We start from the raw sequence: 22,041 nt of genomic DNA, 5'->3' as shown, positions 1-22,041 counted from the left end.
CACTTTAACCCTTACAGACCCAAACATCAACCTTTAACCCTTACAGACCCAAAAATCCACCTTTAACCCTTACAGACCAAAAGTCCACCTTTAACCCCAAACGTCCACCTTTCACCCTACAGACCCAAACGTCCACCTTTAACCCTTACAGACCCAAACATCCACCTTTACCCTTACAGACCCAAACGTCCACCTTTAACCCCAAACGTCCACCTTTAAACCCAAACGGTCCACCTTTAACCCTTACAGACCCAAACGTCCACCTTTAACCCTTACAGACCCAAAAATCCACCTTTAACCCTTACAGACCCCAACATCCACCTTTACCCTTACAGACCCAAACGTCCACCTTTAACCCTTACAGACCCAAACGTCCACCTTTAACCCTTACAGACCCAAACGTCCACCTTTAACCCTTACAGACCCAAACGTCCACCTTTAACCCCAACCGTCCACCTTTAACACTTACAGACCCAAACATCCACCTTTAACCCCAAACGTCCACCTTTAACCCTTACAGACCAAACGTCCACCTTTAACCCTTACAGACCCAAACATCCACCTTTAACCCTTACAGACCCAAACGTCCACCTTAACACCAAACGTCACCTTTAACCCCAAACGTCCACCTTTAACCCTTACAGACCCAAACAGTCCACTTTAACCCTTACAGACCCAAACATCCACCTTTAACCCTTACAGACCCAAACATCCACCTTTAAACCTTACAGACCCAAACGTCCACCTTTAACCCTTACAGACCCAAACGTCCACCTTTAACCCTTACAGACCCAAACGTCCACCTTTACCCTTACAGACCCAAACGTCCACCTTTAACCCCTCACAGACCCAAACGTCCACCTTTAACCCTTACAGACCCAAACATCCACCTTTAACCCTTACAGACCCAAACATCCACCTTTAACCCCAAACGTCCACCTTTAACCCTTACAGACCCAAACATCCACCTTTAACCCTTACAGACCCAAACGTCCACCTTTAACCCTTACAGACCCAAACGTCCACCTTTAACCCTTACAGACCCAAACATCCACCTTTAACCCTTACAGACCCAAACGTCCACCTTTAACCCTTACAGACCCAACATCCACCTTTAACCCTAACAGACCCAAACGTCCACCTTTAACCCTTACAGACCCAAACGTCCACCTTTAACCCTTACAGACCCAAACATCCACCTTTAACCCTTACAGACCCAAACATCCACCTTTAACCCCAAACATCCACCTTTAACCCTTACAGACCCAAACATCCACCTTTAACCCTTACAGACCCAAACATCCACCTTTAACCCTTACAGACCCAAACGTCCACCTTAACCCTTACAGACCCAAACGTCCACCTTTAACCCCAAACATCCACCTTTAACCCTTACAGACCCAAACATCCACCTTTAACCCTTACAGACCCAAACATCCACCTTTAACCCTTACAGACCCAAACGTCCACCTTTAACCCCAAACGTCCACCTTTAACCCTTACAGACCCAAACGTCCACCTTTAACCCTTACAGACCCAAACATCCACCTTTAACCCTTACAGACCCAAACGTCCACCTTTAACCCCAAACGTCCACCTTTAACCCCAAACGTCCACCTTTAACCCTTACAGACCCAAACGTCCACCTTTAACCCTTACAGACCCAAACATCCACCTTTAACCCTTACAGACCCAAACATCCACCTTTAACCCTTACAGACCCAAACGTCCACCTTTAACCCTTACAGACCCAAACGTCCACCTTTAACCCTTACAGACCCAAACGTCCACCTTTAACCCTTACAGACCCAACGTCCACCTTTAACCCCAAACGTCCACCTTTAACCCTTACAGACCCAAACATCCACCTTTAACCCTTACAGACCCAAACGTCCACCTTTAACCCCAAACGTCCACCTTTAACCCTTCAAGTACAGTTCTTCATCTTTTCATGGTCATCAGATATGACCATATTTGAGTTCAGAGGCTTCATAGTTACCGTGGAAACACCTCCTCTTCTCCAACATTCAGACCCATGCAGTTGGATCAGTGACAGTGGATGGACACACAGGGGTTTGTGTTCAGTTCATGATATTTGACTTAAAAAGTCACTGTTTCTTCAGCTTTATTTGCGTTTTGATAGAATAACCTTTGAATTGACAGTGAGGTTTGATGAACATCTGCAGGGTTAGTCCACTAAAGATCAGAAAATAGATGATTTCCACTGGAAAAAAAATGCAAACGTCAGAGGATAATATTCTAATAAATGGTGATAAATCAGTTAGGAAAGGCTACATTTGGGAACTGCCACCAAAGTCACACTGGGTCCTTTTGGGTTAATTTGATGACATTCTACTTTTTTTTGGATCATTTTTTTGTTTGGACTATTGATTTGAAGAAGTGATCAATAGTAGAATCAGTAAAATAATCTACATACCTGAGACTGGAAAATGTGTTCAACTACTATTATGACAATTATGATAATTATGTCTAATGTCAGTCATCTGCATCATAGTCATTATATGTGTTTTAAACATATATATATATATATATATATATATATATATATATATATATATATATATATATATATATATATATATATATATATAATTTTATTTTTTGTATTTTATTCTTATTTTTTTGAATTTTATTTTTCATTTCTTTATTTTTGTAATTTTTTTTTAATTATATGTGTTATATTCAAATGAATTTAATGTAGCCTCTGCATCACAGCAACAACACTGTTTATTTATTTATTCATTCATTCATTTCTTTATTTCTTTATTTCTTTATTCATTATTTATTTATTATTTATTATTTTAATTATTTAAATTACTTATTTATTCATTAATTTTTTTTGTTCATCATTATTACTATTATATGTCTTATATTCAAACGAACTTAATGTAGCCTCTGCATCACAGAACCAACACTGTTCATTTATTTATTTAGAATTGTAAATGAATTTCGGCAGTAAGGGGTTAACCACGCTATAAACGCTACAAATGCACGAGAGCAGGAACAAATACCAGATTTATAAAAATAAATAGAATAAATAATAACACAAAAACAGAGCAGTGTTCCAGATAACCTCTTGTCTTGTGCATTTGTACATATTTACAGTCCAACCTTCTGCTAAATAATAGAAGTGTCATCAGAGGCGTCTTCCTCTAAATAAAGGATGTGTTTGTACTGTTTGCGTTCTGGTCCAGATGACGCGCACAGAAAAGTGAACGAACGACTGAACAATATTCAGTCCAGATGTGAGGAGCGTCTCAGAGGAACCGAGGCCTTTGTGGACCACCACACCAAGGTTATTATCGTTAACGCAAACGAACCAAATGACCAAAACTAGAATGGAAACAACATTTTCCTTAACTGAAATAAATAAAAACTATAATTAAAGGAAAAAAAACATAACTAACTGAAACTGTATTGTGTGTTTACAAACTAAAACAGATACAAATTGTGACAGGTTTACCTGAATCCACTCCCTGACGGTGTCGTCCGACGGCGTCCACCCGTTCTCCTGTAGTTGAGGCTGTGAGCGTTCAGGCGACCGTTGGAGTTGTACTGGGACGAAGCGCTGATCTGATCTGAGCTGATGTCTCCAGACTCCATCCCCAGAGGCTCCAGACAGGCAAAGTCTGAACACAACAACAGCAAGAGTTAACGAGCAGCAGGAAGGAGTGGAAACTGGGAATGAAAACTAGGATAAAAGACAGGACAGAGGGACGAGTGTTCAGACCGCTCCTTCTGTGGACAAACACCAGAGGGGACAGGAGGACACACAGGACACTGAACCTCCTCAGACCCAGGGAGTGTCAGCAGTACCAGCTTCTGTTGTGTTTTATTAAATCAGTGCCCATACTGGAAACATCATGAGGCAACAGTTTATTCTAGTCCAGTCTGACCCATCCAGTCCACTCAGGTGGTCTGGTGCAGGTCTGCTCTGGTTCCAAAGTCAGAACTAAACCTGGAGAATCAGCGTTCAGTTTCTATGTTCTGTAGATCTGGAACAAACGACCAGAAAATATCAGGTCTGAGATCTGAGAGTCTGAGTTCTGTTCAGTTCTGCTTCCAGACTCACCTGTTCACTGGGTTCTGGTTCTGGTTCCAGACTCACCTGTACACTGGGTTCTGGTTCTGGTTCCAGACTCACCTGTTCACTGGGTTCTGGTTCTGCTTCCAGACTCACCTGTTCACTGGGTTCTGGTTCTGGTTCCAGACTCACCTGTTCACTGGGTTCTGGTTCTGGTTCCAGACTCACCTGTTCACTGCTGCCTTGACTAAAAGGCTTCTGACTTTTGACATTTCAGATCCTCTTTCCAGACTCTGCACTGCAGCTCTTACTTTCATATGTGTGTGTGTGTGTGTGTGTGTGTGTGTTTATATTTTTGGGTTTTATGTTGTTTTCTTACGTGCAGTTTTAATCCCCTTTTACATGTTTATTTATAATGTTTGAAATGTGTTTCTTTCTCCCTGTCGTTGTGTTTCATGTCCTGTGTGTTGCTGAAATGTGCGACACACATAGACTTCCCTTTTCAGATGCAGTTTTGAAAATCTGATGTGTTGTCCTTTGTGGTGGACAGTTTTGTTTTTTTTGTATAAAGTTGTGAAAGTCTTGTCCACAGATGTGGACAGAAAACCCACAGCTGGGTCTGAGGAGGATAAAGGTGGGTTTGGCTGAAGGAAACATTTGATCAAATGTCAGTAGATGACAGCCCACAGCACAGACACCAGACCTGGAGGGATTTATGAATGAGGCTGAAACTGAACACACACCTGAGTCACACCAATGTGAACGTAAACTACACAAAGGAAGAAATAAGAATAAAAAGGGTCCGTGTGGCCAACGCTCAGACAGAAGTTCGTATTATTTTTAAGTGAATGAACCATGTTTCAAGAGAGGGGCAGAGCTGTCAACCGATCACCACCTGGTGGTGAGTTGGATCCGCTGGCGAAGGAGGAAACCGGACCGACTCGGCAGGCCCAAACGTGTTGTGAGGGTCTGTTGGGAACATCTGGCGGAACCCGATGTCAGTGTGGTCTTCAACTCCCACCTCCGGGAGAGCTTCTCCCAGATCCCAGGGGAGGCTGGGGACATGAGTCGAGTGGACCATGTTCTCCACCTCCATTGTCGAAGCGGCTGCTCGGAGCTGTGGTCGCAAGGTCTCCGGTGCTGTCGTGGCGGCAATCCCCGAACCCGGTGGTGGACCCCGGAAGTAAGGGATGCCGTCAAGCTGAAGAAGGAGTCTTATCGGGCCTTGTTGGCCCGTGGGACTCCCGAGGCAGCTGATGGGTACGGAAGGCCAAGCGAGCTGCAGCCAGGCGGTTGTGGAGGCAAAAAACTCGGGTCTGGGTGGAGTTTGGGGAGGCCATGGAGGAGGACTATCGGTCGGCCTCGAGGAAATTCTGGCAAACCATCCGGCGCCTCAGGAGGGGAAAGCAGTGCGCCACCAACACTGTTTACAGTGGAAGTGGGGAGCTGCTGACCTCGACTGGGGATGTTGTCGGACGGTGGAAGGAATACTTCGAGGATCTCCTCAATCCCACTGCCACGTCTTCCATAGAAGAAGCAGAGGCTGAGGTCTCAGAGGTGGACTCATCCATCACCCAAGCTGAAGTCACCGAGGTGGTTGGCAAACTCCTCGGTGGCAGGGCACCGGGGGTGGATGAGATTCGCCCTGAGTACCTTAAGTCTCTGGATGTGCAGGGACTGTCTTGGTTGACACGTCTCTGTAACATTGCGTGGCGGTCGGGGACAGTACCTCTGGATTGGCAGACCGGGGTGGTGGTTCCCCTTTTTAAGAAAGGGGACCGGAGGATGTGCTCCAACTATAGGGGGATCACACTCCTCAGCCTCCCGGGGAAAGTCTATTCCAGGGTACTGGAGAGGAGGATCCGACCGATAGTCGAACCTGGATCCAGGAGGAACAATGCGGTTTTCGTCCTGGTCGTGGAACGCTGGACCAGCTCTATACTCTCCATCGGGTGCTCGAGGGTTCATGGGAGTTCGCCCAACCAGTCCACATGTGTTTTGTGGATCTGGAGAAGGCGTTCGACCGTGTCCCTCGTGGTATCTTGTGGGGGGTGCTTCGGGAGTATGGGGTCCGGGGCCCTTTGCTAAGGGCAGTCCGGTCCTTGTATGACCGAAGCAGGAGCCTGGTTCGCATTGCCGGCAGTAAGTCAGACCTGTTCCAGGTGCATGTTGGACTCCGGCAGGGCTGCCCTTTGTCACCGGTTCTGTTCATAATTTTTATGGACAGAATTTCTAGGCGCAGCCAAGGGCCGGAGGGGGTCCGGTTTGGGGACCACAGGATTTCATCTCTGCTTTTTGCAGATGATGTTGTCCTGTTGGCCTCATCGAACCTGGACCTTCAGCGTGCACTGGGGCGGTTTGCAGCCGAGTGTGAAGCGAGCGGGATGAGGATCAGCACCTCCAAATCCGAGGCCATGGTTCTTGACCGGAAAAAGGTGGTTTGCCCTCTCCGGGTCGGTGGGGAGTCTTTGCCCCAAGTGGAGGAGTTTAAGTATCTCGGGGTCTTGTTCACGAGTGAGGGAAGGATGGAGCGTGAGATTGACAGACGGATTGGTGCAGCGTCTGCAGTGATGCAGTCGCTGTACCGGTCGGTTGTGGTAAAGAAGGAGCTGAGCCGAGAGGCGAAGCTCTGGATTTACCGGTCAATCTACGTTCCTACCCTCACCTATGGTCATGAGCTTTGGGTCATGACCGAAAGGACAAGATCCCGGATACAAGCGGTCGAATGAGTTTCCTCCGTCGGGTGGCTGGGCGCACCCTTAGGGATAGGGTGAGGAGCTCAGTCACCAGGGAGGAGCTCGGAGTAGAGCTGCTGCTCCTCCGCGTCGAGAGGGGCCAGCTGAGGTGGCTCGGGCATCTGTTTCGGATGCCTCCTGGACGCCTCCCTGGGGAGGTGTTCCGGGCATGTCCCACCGGGAGGAGACCTCGGGGAAGACCCAGGACACGTTGGAGAGACTATGTCTCTGGGCTGGCCTGGGAACGCCTCGGGATCCCCCCGGAAGAGCTGGAGGAGGAGTCTGGGGAGAGGGAAGTCTGGGCATCCCTGCTTAGACTGTTACCCCCGCGACCCGGCCCCGGATAAGCGGAAGAGAATGGATGGATGGATGGATGAACCATGTTTGTCTCACATGGATCTCTGTGTCCTTTCATGATGGATTCCTATTGGCTGGTTGTTGTTTTTTTTGTTTTTTTTACACATTATGACATCATCCTCCGTCAGCCATCGGCCATGACCACATCCAGGATAATTCTCGTGGTTTATCATCTTTGGAACAGACGCCTCAGATGAAAATCCATGGCATGTCATCACAGAAAAGGGCAGTTCATACAGAGTTCCAGGAGAAACTTTGAATGGACCTGCTTCTGCTCCAGGGTTCTGCTGTTAAAGCTACTGTGTCCTTCCACTGTCACCGGTCAGAAGTGTTTGCACCTGGACGATTCTGTTGGCTTAAACTTTAATTTGATTTGATCTGTCTGCCTTTTATGTGAAGCACAGCTGTTGAATTGTGAGCCACGCCTTCTGTAGACAAACCTCCATCTTTGTGTTCAACTACTGTTAAACATTAAACCAGTGGAACGTCTGCCCTCAGGACACACTATAAACTTATATTTACCAGCTCCAACACTGAAAGGGGGCGTGGTTTGTTAGAAAAGGTGGTGTTTTAAACAGCTGACTCCTCCCATCACCTGTCGAACCCTTCATTTGGACCCAGAAACAGCTGGTCCCAGGTCCTCCCACAGATCTGTCCGCTCAGTTCTGTTCTGTCAAACTCCTGTTCGTTCAGTTCCACATTAGCCCAGTGTGATCTGAAGTGGAGCGCACCAGTACAATGAGAACAGAGGAAAAAGGAACATGACGTTATGATCATGTTTACACCCACAACGTGTCTTTAAAAATCTGAATAACATGAACAACTTGAATTGTCTTTAGAAAAACAAATGCCATTTTAACAATATTCTGCCTCAGTTGATCAGTTTCTCATTTCCACATGGTGCATCACAACTCACTTTACAATTACAAATACACAAAAGCTTTAGTAACAGGTAAAACATTGGTGAAATTACATTTACTTCTCTTAAGACATTTCAGGTTGTTCATATTTCTTCAGGTTTTTCACATTTAATTGTTACAGGATAGTTCGTAAATGTCAACATTTTCATAATTTAATGTTATTTTTTGCACTAAAACAAAGACAAAATTTGAAGTTATTAATTCAAGATTTTTTTTTGGTTTAATTCAATTTTTTTTTTTTTTTTTTTTTTGGCTTAATTCAAGATTTTTTTTTTACTTAATTGAAGATTTTTTTTTTTTTTTTTTTTTGCTTAATTCAACATTTTTTCCTGAATTCAAGCTAAAGTTTTTTTTTTTTTTGCTTAATTCAATTCAAGACTGTGGAATTTTTGCGCTTTGTAAATTCATCCCAGCGGCCGGATTAGAACCTTTGGGGGACGCATGTGTGACAGCCCTGCTGGATGTGGTCATGGCCGATGGCTGACGGAGGATGATGTCATAATGTGTAAAAAAAAAAAAAACAACCAATAGGAATCCATCATGAAAGGACACAAAGGTCCATGTGAGACAAACATGGTTCATTCACTTGAAAATAACACAAACTTCTGTCTGAGCGTTGGCCAGAAGGACCCTTTATATTCTTATTTCGGTCTTTGTTTAACGTTCACATTGGTGTGACTCAGGTGTGTGTTCAGTTTCAGCCTCATTCATATTTCCCTCCAGGCCTGTTGTCTGTGCTGTGGGCTGTCATCTACTGACATTTGATCAAATGTTTCCAACAATGAACACTTTTTGTAAAAGGAGTTTGTTAATGTAAACATTTTCATGTAATTTTACTGTTTTACACTAAAAAAAAAAGATAAAAATCTGCAGTTGTTATTATTTATGGGTTATTTTGATCCTATTTTACTGATGTGACCAACTGAGATCTAATGTGTCTGTATGTGGAACCTGAATTAAAATGATTTTAACTAATAAAATAACATAAATAATAGGTTAAGAACTGATAAATAATGTCAACACCAAAGTTTTCTCTGTTTTTGAGTGAAAAAAGTCCAATTCTGTAATGAAAATGTTTACATCTATGAACTGTACTTGAACATAACACGATCAAATATGAACAACCTGAAAATTCTTCAAAAAAATAAGTGTAATTTTAACAATATTCTGCCTCAGTTTGTCATTTATACATGTGCATCACAATGTACAGATCACAGTGGATCTACAAATACAACATTTAGTAACAGGCAGAATATTGGTACAATTCTACATACGTATCTTAAGACATTTCATATTTTTCATATTTATTCAGGTTATTCACATTTTGTGTAAAAGGCTAGTCTGTAGATATAAAGATTTTTTGTGTAATTTTACTTTTTTTACACTAAAACAAAGACAAAAATTGGTGTTTTTCATCATTTATAGGTTGTTATGATAGTATTTTACTGGTGTGACCCACTTCAGATTGAACTGACCTAAAATGATCTTCACATCTTTGACTGTTCGTATCTTCAGTGTAATTTTTGCATTTCACTAATTCATCCTACGGACCGCACTGGACCCTTCACCCAAAAAAAATCTGTAATTTAACAGAATTTTCACTGTTTTTTTTTTTTTTTTTTTTTTTTTACAGATTGTTCCTGTATTTTTCAGATACAGGAAATATCAATGAAATGACAAAAACAGACTGTGATTTTACATGTCAAATGGAAAATAACACGAAAAAACTGGAACTGTGAAGAAACAGAAAATTTACCTTTTTTTTTTGAAGAATTTTTTCTTTTTTCACAGAAAAATACAGTTCAAATACATTTGCAAATGTATCGTAATTTCACAAACATTTATTTTCTATTTATGAGATTAAACTGTTAATTTAAAGTTTAATATTGTAAAAAAAATAATAAAACCAGATAAAATTCCAGACAGTTAACTGTAACAGAAGTATTAGTTCTGTCAGTTGAACCAGACTTGTTTGTTAATTAACAAATATCTTGTGTAATTACAGGAGGTTTCACAACAAAAATGTTGAATAAATGTATTTTTGTGAATGTATAACATGTATAAGCACTGATAAACTGTCCAAATACAGTTTTTTTCAGTGGATTGGACAACTGAGTCTCACTGAAAATTATTTATATATATATTTATAGGGAATTGGATTGTTTTAATACATGTAAACATTCTTTATTAAACATTAAAAAGTCAAAAAATATGCAAAATGTCATGTAAAGTTAGGGCAAAAAACTGTATTTGAATGATGGAAAATGAGTGTATTTTAATGAGATGGTTATTTTCTGTTATTTAACAGTATTTTTTCGGCGCCCCTGCTGCTGGAATAATACAGTTCTTGTCTGTTTTTTCTTCTTCCAGTGTGTGGTGGGCTGGATGTGGGCCCCAGGCCTCATGTTGGACGCCTGGGTGTCAGTGTGTTGAATGTAGATCAGCTCAGTGGTGTGTGTGTGTGGGCGGACACAGCTCTGCTTCTGTTCAAACAGCTTCTGCAGAACTTTTGGACAAACTCAGCGTCCGCTCGGTCACAGCAGGGGGTTCTGGGAAGGAAGGGGGGGGTTTGTGTACTGTATGGGGGGGGCTCAAACCAACCCCACATCCACACAGTTCCACTAATAAATGAGTTGGAGAAAGTTTTCCTGCAGCGTCACTAAAAAACCTGCTCCTCCTGATCTGTGTCATGGTCGGTAGTTGTTAACTGGACAGTTTCCAGAAACTCATAAATCTGCCGTGGACTTCAGAGAAGGTTCTACTGCTGCAGAAAACACAGAAACTGGATGTGACAGACACACACAGCCCCGTAAAAAAAACAGTATTATTCCGGCAGCAGGGGCGCCGAAAAATCCTGTAAAATAACAGAAAATAACCATCTCATAAAAATATGGTCATTTTCCATCATTCAAATACAGTTTTTTGCCCTAACTTTACATGAGATTTTGCATATTTTTTGACTTTTTAATGTTTAATAAAGAATATTTACAGGGTGGGGAAGCCAAATGTACACTGAACATTTAGTTGTTTTTTCTCAGCAGACACTACGTCAGTTGTTTTGAACCCAAACATATACTGATGTCATAATCATACCTAACACTATTATCCATACCTTTTCACAAACTTTTGCCCATATGAGTAATCAGGAAAGCAAACGTCAAAGAGTGTGTGATTTGCTGAATGCACTCGTCACACCAAAGGAGATTTCCAAAATAGTTGGAGTGTCCATAAAGACTGTTTAGAATGGAAAGAAGAGAATGACTATGAGCAAAACTATTACCAGAAAGTCTGGAAGATACTATTAAAGAAGAATGGGAGAAGTTGTCACCCCAATATTTGAGGAACACTTGCGCAAGTTTCAGGAAGTGTGTGAAGGCAGTTATTGAGAAAGAAGGAGGACACATAGAATAAAACATTTTCTATTATGGACATTTTCTTGTGGCAAATAAATTCTCATGACTTTCAATAAACTAATTGGTCATACACTGTCTTTCAATCCCTGCCTCAAAATAGTGTACATTTTGCTTCCCCACCCTGTACATGTATTAAAACAATCCAATTCCCTATAAATATATATATAAATAAATAATTTTCAGTGAGACTCAGTTGTCCAATCCACTGATAAAAACTGTATTTGGACAGTTTATCAGTGCTTATACATGTTATACATTCACAAAAATACATTTATTCAACAGTTTTGTTGTGAAACCTCCTGTAATTACACAAGATATTTGTCAATGAACAAACAAGTCTGGTTCAACTTACATGTAAAATCACAGTCTGTTTTTGTCATTTCATTGATATTTTCCTGTATCTTGAAAATACAGGAAAAATCTGTCAAATAAACAGTGAAAATTCTGTTAAATTACAGATTTTTTTTTTTTACAATGTACACAAGATATTTGTCAATTAACAAACAAGTCTGGTTCAACTGACAGAACTAATACTTCTGTTATGGTTAATTGTCAGTAATTTTATCTGGTTTTATTATTATTATTTTTTTTTTTTACAGTATTAAACTTTAAATTAACAGTTTAATCTCATAAATAGAAAAGAAATGTTTGTGAAATTATGATACATTTGCAAAAGTATTTTAACTGTATTTTTCTGTGAAAAAAGAAAAACATTTCTTTTAAAAAATGGAATTTTTTTGGTTATTCACAGTGAGGGGGTTAGGACAGAAAACCCATAGCTGGGTCTTAGGAGGTTTACTTTATAAGATCACAGAGCGGTCAAAATTCTAAAACTAAGAGGATACTTTTTTCAGTGTATTGCTGTGGGTTTATAGAAATTGCCCCTGTGTGGTTTGGAGAATATTGCCTTATAACCCTCTGAAACGTGAGCTTAAACTATGTGTCCATAAATGTGGACGTCATGCATGTCCAGGGGCCAACTCTGACCCTCCAAAGGGTCCAGTCTGACCCTCCAAAGGGTCCAGTATACTGTATTTACACTAAAACAAACTAACATTTCACAAAAACACAAATAAGCTGAACAAATATGAACATTCTGAAATGTCTGAAGTGTAATTGGAACAATATTCTGCCTGTTCTTAAATGTTTTGTGTGTTTGTTGATCCACTGGGATCTGTACGTTTTGTAATTTACACGTTTAAATGATAAACTCAGACAGAATATTGGGAAAATTGCAATTGGCTTTCTTAAGAAAGTTCAGTTTGTTGATGTTTTTCACATTGTTTGAAAGGAGAGTTTGTAGATGCAAACCTTTTCATTGTTTAATTTGTCTTTTTTTGCACTAAAACACAGATAAAAGTTTGCAGTTGTCATTATTTGTATATTATTCTGTTATTACTGGACTGGTTGGGTCCACTGCAGATCAGATCAGACTGAATGTGGAACCTGACAGAACATGAGTTTGACAGAACTGGATTAATTCATTCAAACTGATAAAAACCTGATTCCGTTCCATTGGTCCTTGGTTTCCTTCATGTCTCTGCTGTTAAACTTTGGTTCCACTGTTGTGTTTCACACGGACCCTTATTGTGGCGCACATGAGTCCAGGCCACACCCCCAGTTGGATGTTAGTTCCATGTTCAGTTGGTCTGAGTTACTATTATTTTTTTCCACCTATTTAAATAATCATTTAATCAAATCGAACTGAAGAAAATAATCAACAGATGAATGGATTTCCAACAGAATGGACAGCTGCAGTAAATCTAATATTCAGCTTTAACTCCAGTCACAGTGACAATCAGAAGCAGAATCTCTTTATTGTCATTGTACATTGTACTGAGGCAGAGCTCTCCAACTTAGTGCAGAAATTACAAGGCACAACAAAAGCCAGTAGAAGGCACACTGTTTACATCAGAAAAAACAGAAGACAGAGGTGTAACTAGGACTATTTGTAAAAAAAAAACAAAAAAAAAAAAAAAAAAAGATATACAGAATTTAGCAGTGCAAATATTTTGACAGTTGTACATATGGAATTGGAAAAGTGCAAATGTGACCACAGTGACCTCCATGGTTTTATGTACATGATGGTCCTGGACCTAAACCTGACCAACAAGGTTCCAGTCCCACCCCTGAGATGAATGTACACAGTGTCTAAATTCCACAGTCCAGGCTGTGGAACTCATGTTAGTGTGGGTTCCACATCCAGACCAATCTGATCTACAGTCCAATAAGAACAGCAGAAGAACCCACACAAAAGAACCACTGCAGATTTACTACTGGGTTTGATGGAACAATAATATGACATTATGTCTGTAAATAATGACAACTGCAAATGTTTGTCTTTGTTTTAGTGAAAAAAATCCCATTAAATTGTGAAACTCTTTCCATTTCCAAACTCTCCTGTACCAATAAAATGTGACTAACCTGAACAAATGTGTCCAACCTGAAATGTCTGTATTAAATTCAGTCCAGTTTGAACTCTTTTCTTCCTGTTCCTCAGTGTTTAGTGTCTTTGGAGATCTGATCCAGAATGCACATGGACTAATGAGAAGTGGAGGAAGAAGACTGAGAACATTACACTACAAATTTCATTTTTTTCAGGTTATTTACATTTTTTTGTTTGGATAGTTTATGAAAGTAAGTATTTTCATAATCTAATGGGGGTCTTTGCAGTAAAACACAGACCTAAATTGTCAGTTGTCATTCTTTCTGGGTTCTTCTGTTCTTCTGTTCCTGGTTGGGTCCACTGCAGATCAGATCAGACTGAATGTGGAACCTGACAGAACCGGAGTTTAGAACCCTGTCTGATACTGAAGTTTGGTTCAAACATTTGTCTGTTTTTCTTGGTGTATTTTTCCTTAGTTTGTATGAATTAACTGTCAAACACAGTTTGTTGTCTTTTTAAGAGCCTTTCTTCAGGGTTTCATCACTGTGTATTCTAATATTATCCTCTGTATTTTACATTCTGTTCAGTGTAAATCCTGTGTTTTCTTATATTTAATTCTCTGATCCTGTAGATGTTCATTCCAGCTCAGATTACAGTTGATGGTTCTTCGATCAGAAACAGATCAAACTGAATAAACAGTGTGTTTTTCAGTCCAGTCTGTCCTGAACTGAACACAAACCCAGTGTGTCCATCCACTGGCACTGATCCAACTGCATGGGTTTATTAGGGTTGTTTTTTTTCAAATTTATTCCATTTGTGGGTTATTTTGTCCATGGTACTTATTATTTTGTTGATTTATTATTAATTTTTGTTAACTTTATTGATCATTTTGGTTGATTTTGTTAATTTTGTTGCTTATTCCCTCCTCCAGGAGGTATTGTGATCACTTTGCTTTGTGTGTTTGTGTGTTTGTTTGTTTGTTTGTTTGTTCATCTTTAGTGTAAAACTCTTCCACCCATCTTTCCCAGATCTTCCCCACAGATAGGCCTAGGCCCTGGGACCAGCCCAGTCCATTTTGGTCCCAGTAGGACAAAGTTCAAGGTCACAGCAAGGTCACAACATCTACAGTTTTCCATCTGTCATCATTGAGACATTTTCCAAAATTCATCCAAAATTCCAAATGACTCCGATTCTCCTCCAGTTGGATCCACCTGTAGCTTAGAACAGTCTCTTGTATGTGGAACTAAATTGTCCACATCCACTGTGGAATGTGGACTCTGTGGACATTTACACTGAACACTGAAAATCCCATTTCCCACACATTTAAAATTAGAACTCAGCTAATATTGATGTGAATTGAATCTAATTGGACAGACACATGACTGGGACCAGATTCAACTGTTTGTGTGTATGGAACAACCTGGAAACTGTTGGATTTAAACAGACAGAGTGGATCCACACATGCACAGAGTTCAGGGTGAAGGAGGAGCTCTGAGTTCTGAACACTGGGTTTGTTTGACTTTTACTTCATTTTGGTTACATTTTTTTGCTTATTTTTAATGTTATGTCAGATTTGTAAAGTTCTTGTTAATTTTATTCATGAACTGAACATAACCCCAGTGTGTCCATCCACTGTCACTGCTCCAGCTCCATGGGTTTGACTGGAGAATCAATGATGGAGAAGATGAGCCTTATTTCAACGAATCGATAGGTTTAATGGTTCCGAAGTTAATAAATATTTTAGTTCAGTAGATGGTTCTAGTCATCAGTGGCTGTTTGAGGGTTAAAACACTTCAACTCAAACCGGCTCTGAATCCAACACCAAACACACACTACAGGTTTGTTCCAGACCACAGACTTTCCTTTGAGTTCTCCCCAAGTGTCCTTGAAAGTCACAGTGGGACTTTGGATAAACTCATCTGTGGACAGACACATTCCTGAACAGGGGTCACTGGGGTCATGGAGGTCACAGGGGTCACTGGGGTCAAGGGGGTCAGTGGGTTGGGGTTACCAGAGTGCAGGGACGGCCCACCCCTCCATGCAAACTGAGCAGGTCCTGCAGTCAAACCCACACCAACGTGCTTTTAACCACTGTGTGAACACGAAGAAAAGGAAAATAAAGAAAAAGAGCTCCACCGAGAGCCGGAAACACAGCGGACGATGACGGTACGTGTGAAATGTCCCATTAAACGGAAGAAGATTAGAGCCAAAAGTAGGTCAAACTGCACAGTCCGATCAGAATCACAGTTTAGATCAAAGTTTGAAATATGAAATAAGATCCAACTCACATCTGAAACGTAGGATTGAAATGGATTTACTGAGGATGGAAAAATGGACTGAGTCGCATCAGCGTTTAATCTCAGATGTTCTGATAAAATATTAGACCCAGACTGAATAAAAGGAAATACTTTGTAGAAAAGTTCTTTAAACTGGAAACTGGAGAAAAGGGAACAGAAAGAACAGAACTCACCAAAAACAACCAAAAAAACCCAAACGTATGTTTGTCTTTAAACCGTCTATAAAACTGTTTTAATCCCAGGGCCATAATCACACTGAACTCAGCCGCACATTCATTCATTCATTCATTCATTCATTCATTCATTCACTGTGTGGAATGCTGAATGTTGTCCAGAGTATATGAGGAGGTTTTCTGTGTCTTTTAGACTTCCAGGAACACTCTTTGTTTATGCTGCTATTTTTTTTTTTAGATATTTATGCCATCAGGGTTTTTCTTTTATATTTTATTTTTTAGACTCTTTTATATACGTTATTTATACTTTTTTTATGGCACCTAGGACGATTGCACTTTTTAAATTTCATTGTACCTGTACAATGACAATAAAGACATTCTATTCTATTCTATTCTATTCTATTCTATTCTATTCTATTCTATTCTATTCTATTCTATTCTCAAGACACAAATCAACTCCATCAAAATAAAAATGACAGAAAAAAGCAGCTAAATGACGGTGACGAAGGGACAGACAGTAGAAACTACTGGGTTCAGTATGAGGAAACAGGAACAGAACCAGTTCATGTGTCTGGGGTTAAAACCACTCACATACCAAACACACATCTGGACCTTAAAGCTCCTGTCGCATCGTCTTCTGCCCTGAAATCTGATGATTTATCTGATGATGTCATTAATGAGGTCATTAATGATGTCATTAATGCTGTCCTGCGTCCGTGGTGAACATGCCACAGTGCAGAGGAAAAGCTCTAAACTCAGCCTTTTTTTGTTTCTCTGGGGAAATTCTCTTTCTGTTTTCCTTTCTTGCAGTGGGGAATGTAGAGGTCAAAGGTCAGACCTGTCAAACAGGAGGGGTATTCCCATCTGCCCCGAGGAGGGGGAGGGGTGAGGGGCAGTTAATAGAAAAACCAGTAGTTCAGTAAACCTGGGCTGTGATAAAGACAAAGGAGATTTACAAGAGTGGCCTCATGTTCTTTAAATGTACGACCAACGGACGCAGAATAAGCATGAGAAAAACCACACCTGAAACTGAGGCGCCAACGTCAGCCTGACTGAATGAAGCTGGTCTGATGTGCTTCACCTGGACCCTCTAAAGCAGGGGTGTCAAACATGCGGCCAAACCGGGCGCCAAAATGCCAAAGGAGGCCAAAGGTTCTAAAGGGATGAATTTACAAAGTGCAAAAATTCCACAGTCTTGAACTGAATTAAGCAAAAAAAAATTTAGCTTGAATTAAGGAAAAAATGTTGAATTAAGCAAAAAAAAAAATCTTCAATTGAGTAAAAAAAAAAGTTGAATTATGAAAAAAAAATCTTCAGTTAGGTAAGAAAAAAACAAATCTTCAATTAAGTGAAAAAAACAAATCTTGAATTAAGCAAAAAATCTTTAATTAACAACTTCAAATTTCTGTCTGTTTTAGAGCAAAAAAATCCCATTAAATTGTGAAACTCTTTCCATTTCCAAACTCTCCTGTACCAATAAACTGTGACTAACCTGAACAAATGTGTCCAACCTGAAATGTCTGTATTAAATTCAGTCCAGTTTGAACTCTTTTCTTCCTGTTCCTCAGTGTTTAGTGTCTTTGGAGATCTGATCCAGAATGCACATGGACTAATGAGAAGTGGAGGAAGAAGACTGAGAAAATGACACTGATTTATCTGAAGAAATGTCCGTTTTTTCCCAGTTATTCACATATTTTTTGTTTTGGACAGAAATAGTTTCATCATTTAATATTATTTTTTGCACTAAAAATGGTCAGTTGTCATTATTTCTGGGTTCTTCTGTTCTTATTTGACTGGTTGGGTCCACTGCAGATCAAACTGGGCTGAATGTGGAACCTGAAAGAACAGGAGTTTGATTAAACCATTCATTTTTTTAATGGAACGCCACAAAGTAATTTGGGTCTAACTTGTCTTCTAACATCTTCATCCAGGTGAACCTGCCATACTGGTTTTCCCTGAAGGATGTTCTGTGTTATTATGAAAATGAGAACAAATGTTTGCAGTATTTAGTTAATTTTGTTTATTTTATTGGGATCATATTTCATTCATAAGCAAAAATTTTCAGCCTCCACACCAACCTTTCTTCATTTTTTCATTGAACTTAACTCACTTTATAAATCATTAGCCCTTGTTAATGATAATAATAAAAAAAAGGACATTTCTTGATAACTATGATAAGATATTTAACGTATCATCTGACATTTAATGAAATTTTAGAAGACAAATAATTTTTTATGTATTTATTTATTTCTTTTTTTTGTGTATGAATTGTTGAAAATGTCTTCTATATATATACTGATTCTGTTTGTATTCTATTTTTATATCTGTATAAAAATAGCAATTTATAAAGAATTCTTTAAAATAGACTGAACTCCCTGATGTATTTATTTATTTATTTTTGTTAGATAGGTTTTTTTTATACTATTATTTGTCTATTCTGCTTTGTGTCTTTAAATCTATACATTTTTTAAATCTATTTGTTCAAATGCTTTTTCTTTTTGACATCTTGATGTTTGTTCAAAACTTATATGTCTTGTATACGCAAATATTTTCAATTTTCAATTAAAAAGAAAAAAAAAAGGACAGAACACAGATACTTCCACCACTGAGGAGCTGGAGACGCTGGTCAAAGATGGGGGTGGAGTTGGTTTGGTTTGGTGCTTCTCAGCCCTGATATTTTTTAACTCCACCCACTTGTCCAAATATGATCACTTCTGGCTCCAAAAACCAAGTTGGTGACAGTGAAAATACCAACTCATCCCCTGTCCCATCCACTGTCCACACTCAGGACCCGCCCCTCCCCTCCTCCTCACCCCCCCCCCCCCCCCCCCACCCCTCACCCCATGTGCTCACCCTGGTCGGTGTGTCCGGGGGGGAGGCTCCTCTCTCGGATGGTGTAGTTGGCAGAGAAGCCCTCTTTGGCGATGGCGTTGTCGGTGGTGATGGTCATGGACAGGATGCCGGTGTAGGAGATGACCCGACCAGGAGACGACTGTCCACAGTATCTGCCGATGTGAGGACCCACTGGGGGGGGGGGCGGCAGGACAATAAATAAAATAAAATAAATAAAAATAAATATTCTTAATTAAACATTAAAAAGTAAAAAAAAAGCAAAATCTCATGTAAAGTTAGGGCAAAAAACTGTATTTTAATTATGGAAAATTACCGTATTTTTATGACATGGTTATTTTCCGTTATTTAACAGTATTTTTTTGGTACTCCTGCTGCCGGAATAATACCATTTTTCTGGTGTTTTTTTTTCTTACAGTGCACAGACAAATGTTAAAGATGTTCTGATGAAAAACACTCCCAAATGTTAAAATCTTTCTGATGGAATTTGAAAAATATATAAAATAATTAGAATTTATCTTTAACAAAAAAAGCATGAGCACCTGGCAATTTATAAAGAATTCTTTCAAATAGACTGAACTCTGTGATGTATTTATTTATTTATTTTAGATATTTTGTTTTTTTATACTATTATTTGTCTATTCTGCTTTGTGTCTTTAAATCTATGCATTTTTTACATTTATTTGTTCAAATGCTTTTTCTTTTAGACATCTTGATGTTTGTTCCAAATGTATATGTCTTGTATACCCAAATATTAAAAAAAAAAAAAAAAAAAAAATTCATATATATAAAAAAAAGACGTTCTGATGTCCCGCCTCCTTTAAACTACAGTTAAAAAAGTCACTTGTCCCTTTTCCTTTTTTTTTTTTTTTTTTTTAAATTCTCTTTTTATTGAAAGAATTTCAATTTTTTTCACACATTGAAAAAACAGACAAATACAGAAACTACAGACATCCAGAGAGTGGGTGTAACCCCCCCCCCCTACCTGCAGGGAAGCCGTCCCAGATCTCCAGCCAGTCGTATCGGCAGAGGGCGCCCGGCGGCGGCGTGGTGTCCGGCTCCATGTCGAAGCTGTCGAACTCCACCACGATCTCCGACATCTTGGGGGCGAAGATCATGAAGGTGCAGTCCAGGTTGTTGGGGTACTTCTCTGGGAAGCCGGGGGTCTTAATGACGCCCCGGGGAGCCGTGAAGTTCCTGGAACATTCCGGACCTGCAGAAAGACGGCACAGCGTCAGCGTTTGGATTCAAGAACACTGATTCTGTTTGTTTTGAACTTGTCTTGTCCGTCATCCTAACAGCAGAACGGTGGTGTGGTCTGCAGGAGCTGAACAGATCTACTCTGAAAAAAGAGGATATGAGACCCTTTTGATTTGATTTGTTGAACCACATGATGAAGAACCTGACATGAAAGAACAGGGGGAAGGAGAAGAAAGAGAGAGAAAAGACTGGGAGAAGAAAAAAGAAACAGAAGGTGGTGAAGACCCTCAGGAACATTATCAACAGAACAACCATTCCACAGGTGTTTGTGTCCGACTGCAGGTGAAGCTCCTCTGCCTCTAAAATGACTCCCATTAAATGCTCAAATCTGTTCAGTTGTTTTCATTTCATTGACTCCAAATGTGTTGGAACACGTTCATCTCTCAGACCAGTTGGTTCAGAATCAGTTTGATCCCAGATCAGTGGACTGGATGTTGTTCACTTCTCCTCCATTCCCGTGTCTGTGTTTGTTCATTCCATCTCTGCTCAGTGCATTTGTCCGTAGACGCTCAGCGTCCATGCACTTCAATGGGACTGAGTGGAACTGCTTTAAAACCACTACAGACTGGACCAGCACTGGACACATCACACCTGTCGTCCCACCCCCGGACGCTTGGCGTCTCTGGGGGTGAACGGAGCCGTGGGCGGAGCTCGGCCGGGCCGGACGCTGAGCTTCTGTGTGCTGATTGGAGGATGGGTCCGAAGGCTGAATCCTGTTTGACTGACAGCTGTTTTCAGACATACTGTACTTTCCGGTCTATAAGCCGCTACTTTTTTCCACACTATGAACCCGCGGCTCTAAAATGATGTGGCTAATTTATGTTCTCTGGGCTAATGATCGATCCAGCTGATGAAGAAGGACACAGAGCTGCTGCATTTAAGCTTGGCATCAATGAATCAATGGTGAGACGTTGGAGACGGGGTGGGTGTGGCTTATAGTCTGGAAAGTACAGTAGTCCTTCACTTGACAGAGTTCAGTTTTTATTTTATTTATTTTACCTTTATTTAACCAGGAAAACCTCAGTGAGATTAAAAATCTCTTTTCCAACAGTGTCCTGGCCCAGACGGGCAGCAGTTCATTAAATAGTTACAGACACAAACTTTCACACATAAAATGAAAACAACTTTTCAACACATGAGAACACAGTCAGGTCAAACCTTCCAAAGTCAACTTTGCAAAAAGTGCCGATGAGATGAAGACAAAGTGCATCTGGTGAAACGTCTGCAGACAGATGTGTCTAAGTCGTACAACATCCTCTTAAAAGTCTCCAGTGAAACCAGATCCTTCAGTTTCAGGTCTTTTGGTAGTTCGTTCCAGGTGAATGGAACCACAAACCTAAGGCCTGTTCCCCTCTTCAGTTCTAACTTTAGGAACAGACAAAAAGAAAAGATCCTGAGAATGAAGATTAGAAGTGTCTGTGGTTCTCCAGCTGATGTAGGTCAGAAGGTCGGATGGAGCAGACCTAGAACAGACTTAAACTACGCCAGTGACTCAGCCGACCAAGGAGACCATCCTACACCAGCACAAAGCATACGATGATCAGTGAGTTTAATACTGTCACACATTCTGCGGTGAAACCCAGAGAGGAACCACCACCAAATGAA

The 22,041-nt window shown here is 40.3% G+C and overlaps 1 protein-coding gene across 1 annotated transcript; it reads right to left on the bottom strand.

The window, feature by feature from the left end:
* Positions 1-2,868: 2,868 nt before the first annotated feature.
* Positions 2,869-20,404, bottom strand: LOC115415973 (neuropilin-1a-like). The gene is made up of 3 exons (XM_030129653.1): positions 20,162-20,404; positions 19,180-19,350; positions 2,869-3,650 (listed from the first exon to the last, which is right to left on the bottom strand). Exons 1-3 carry the CDS (start codon positions 20,292-20,294, stop codon positions 3,481-3,483), a joined length of 474 nt encoding a protein of 157 aa, XP_029985513.1. The 5' UTR covers positions 20,295-20,404; the 3' UTR covers positions 2,869-3,480.
* Positions 20,405-22,041: the final 1,637 nt, after the last annotated feature.

Source organism: Sphaeramia orbicularis, unplaced genomic scaffold (genome assembly GCF_902148855.1).
Source record: "Sphaeramia orbicularis unplaced genomic scaffold, fSphaOr1.1, whole genome shotgun sequence".
Lineage (NCBI taxonomy): Eukaryota > Metazoa > Chordata > Actinopteri > Kurtiformes > Apogonidae > Sphaeramia > Sphaeramia orbicularis.
Note: the sequence above shows the minus strand (reverse complement) of the source record. Positions and strands in the feature narration are given on the sequence as shown.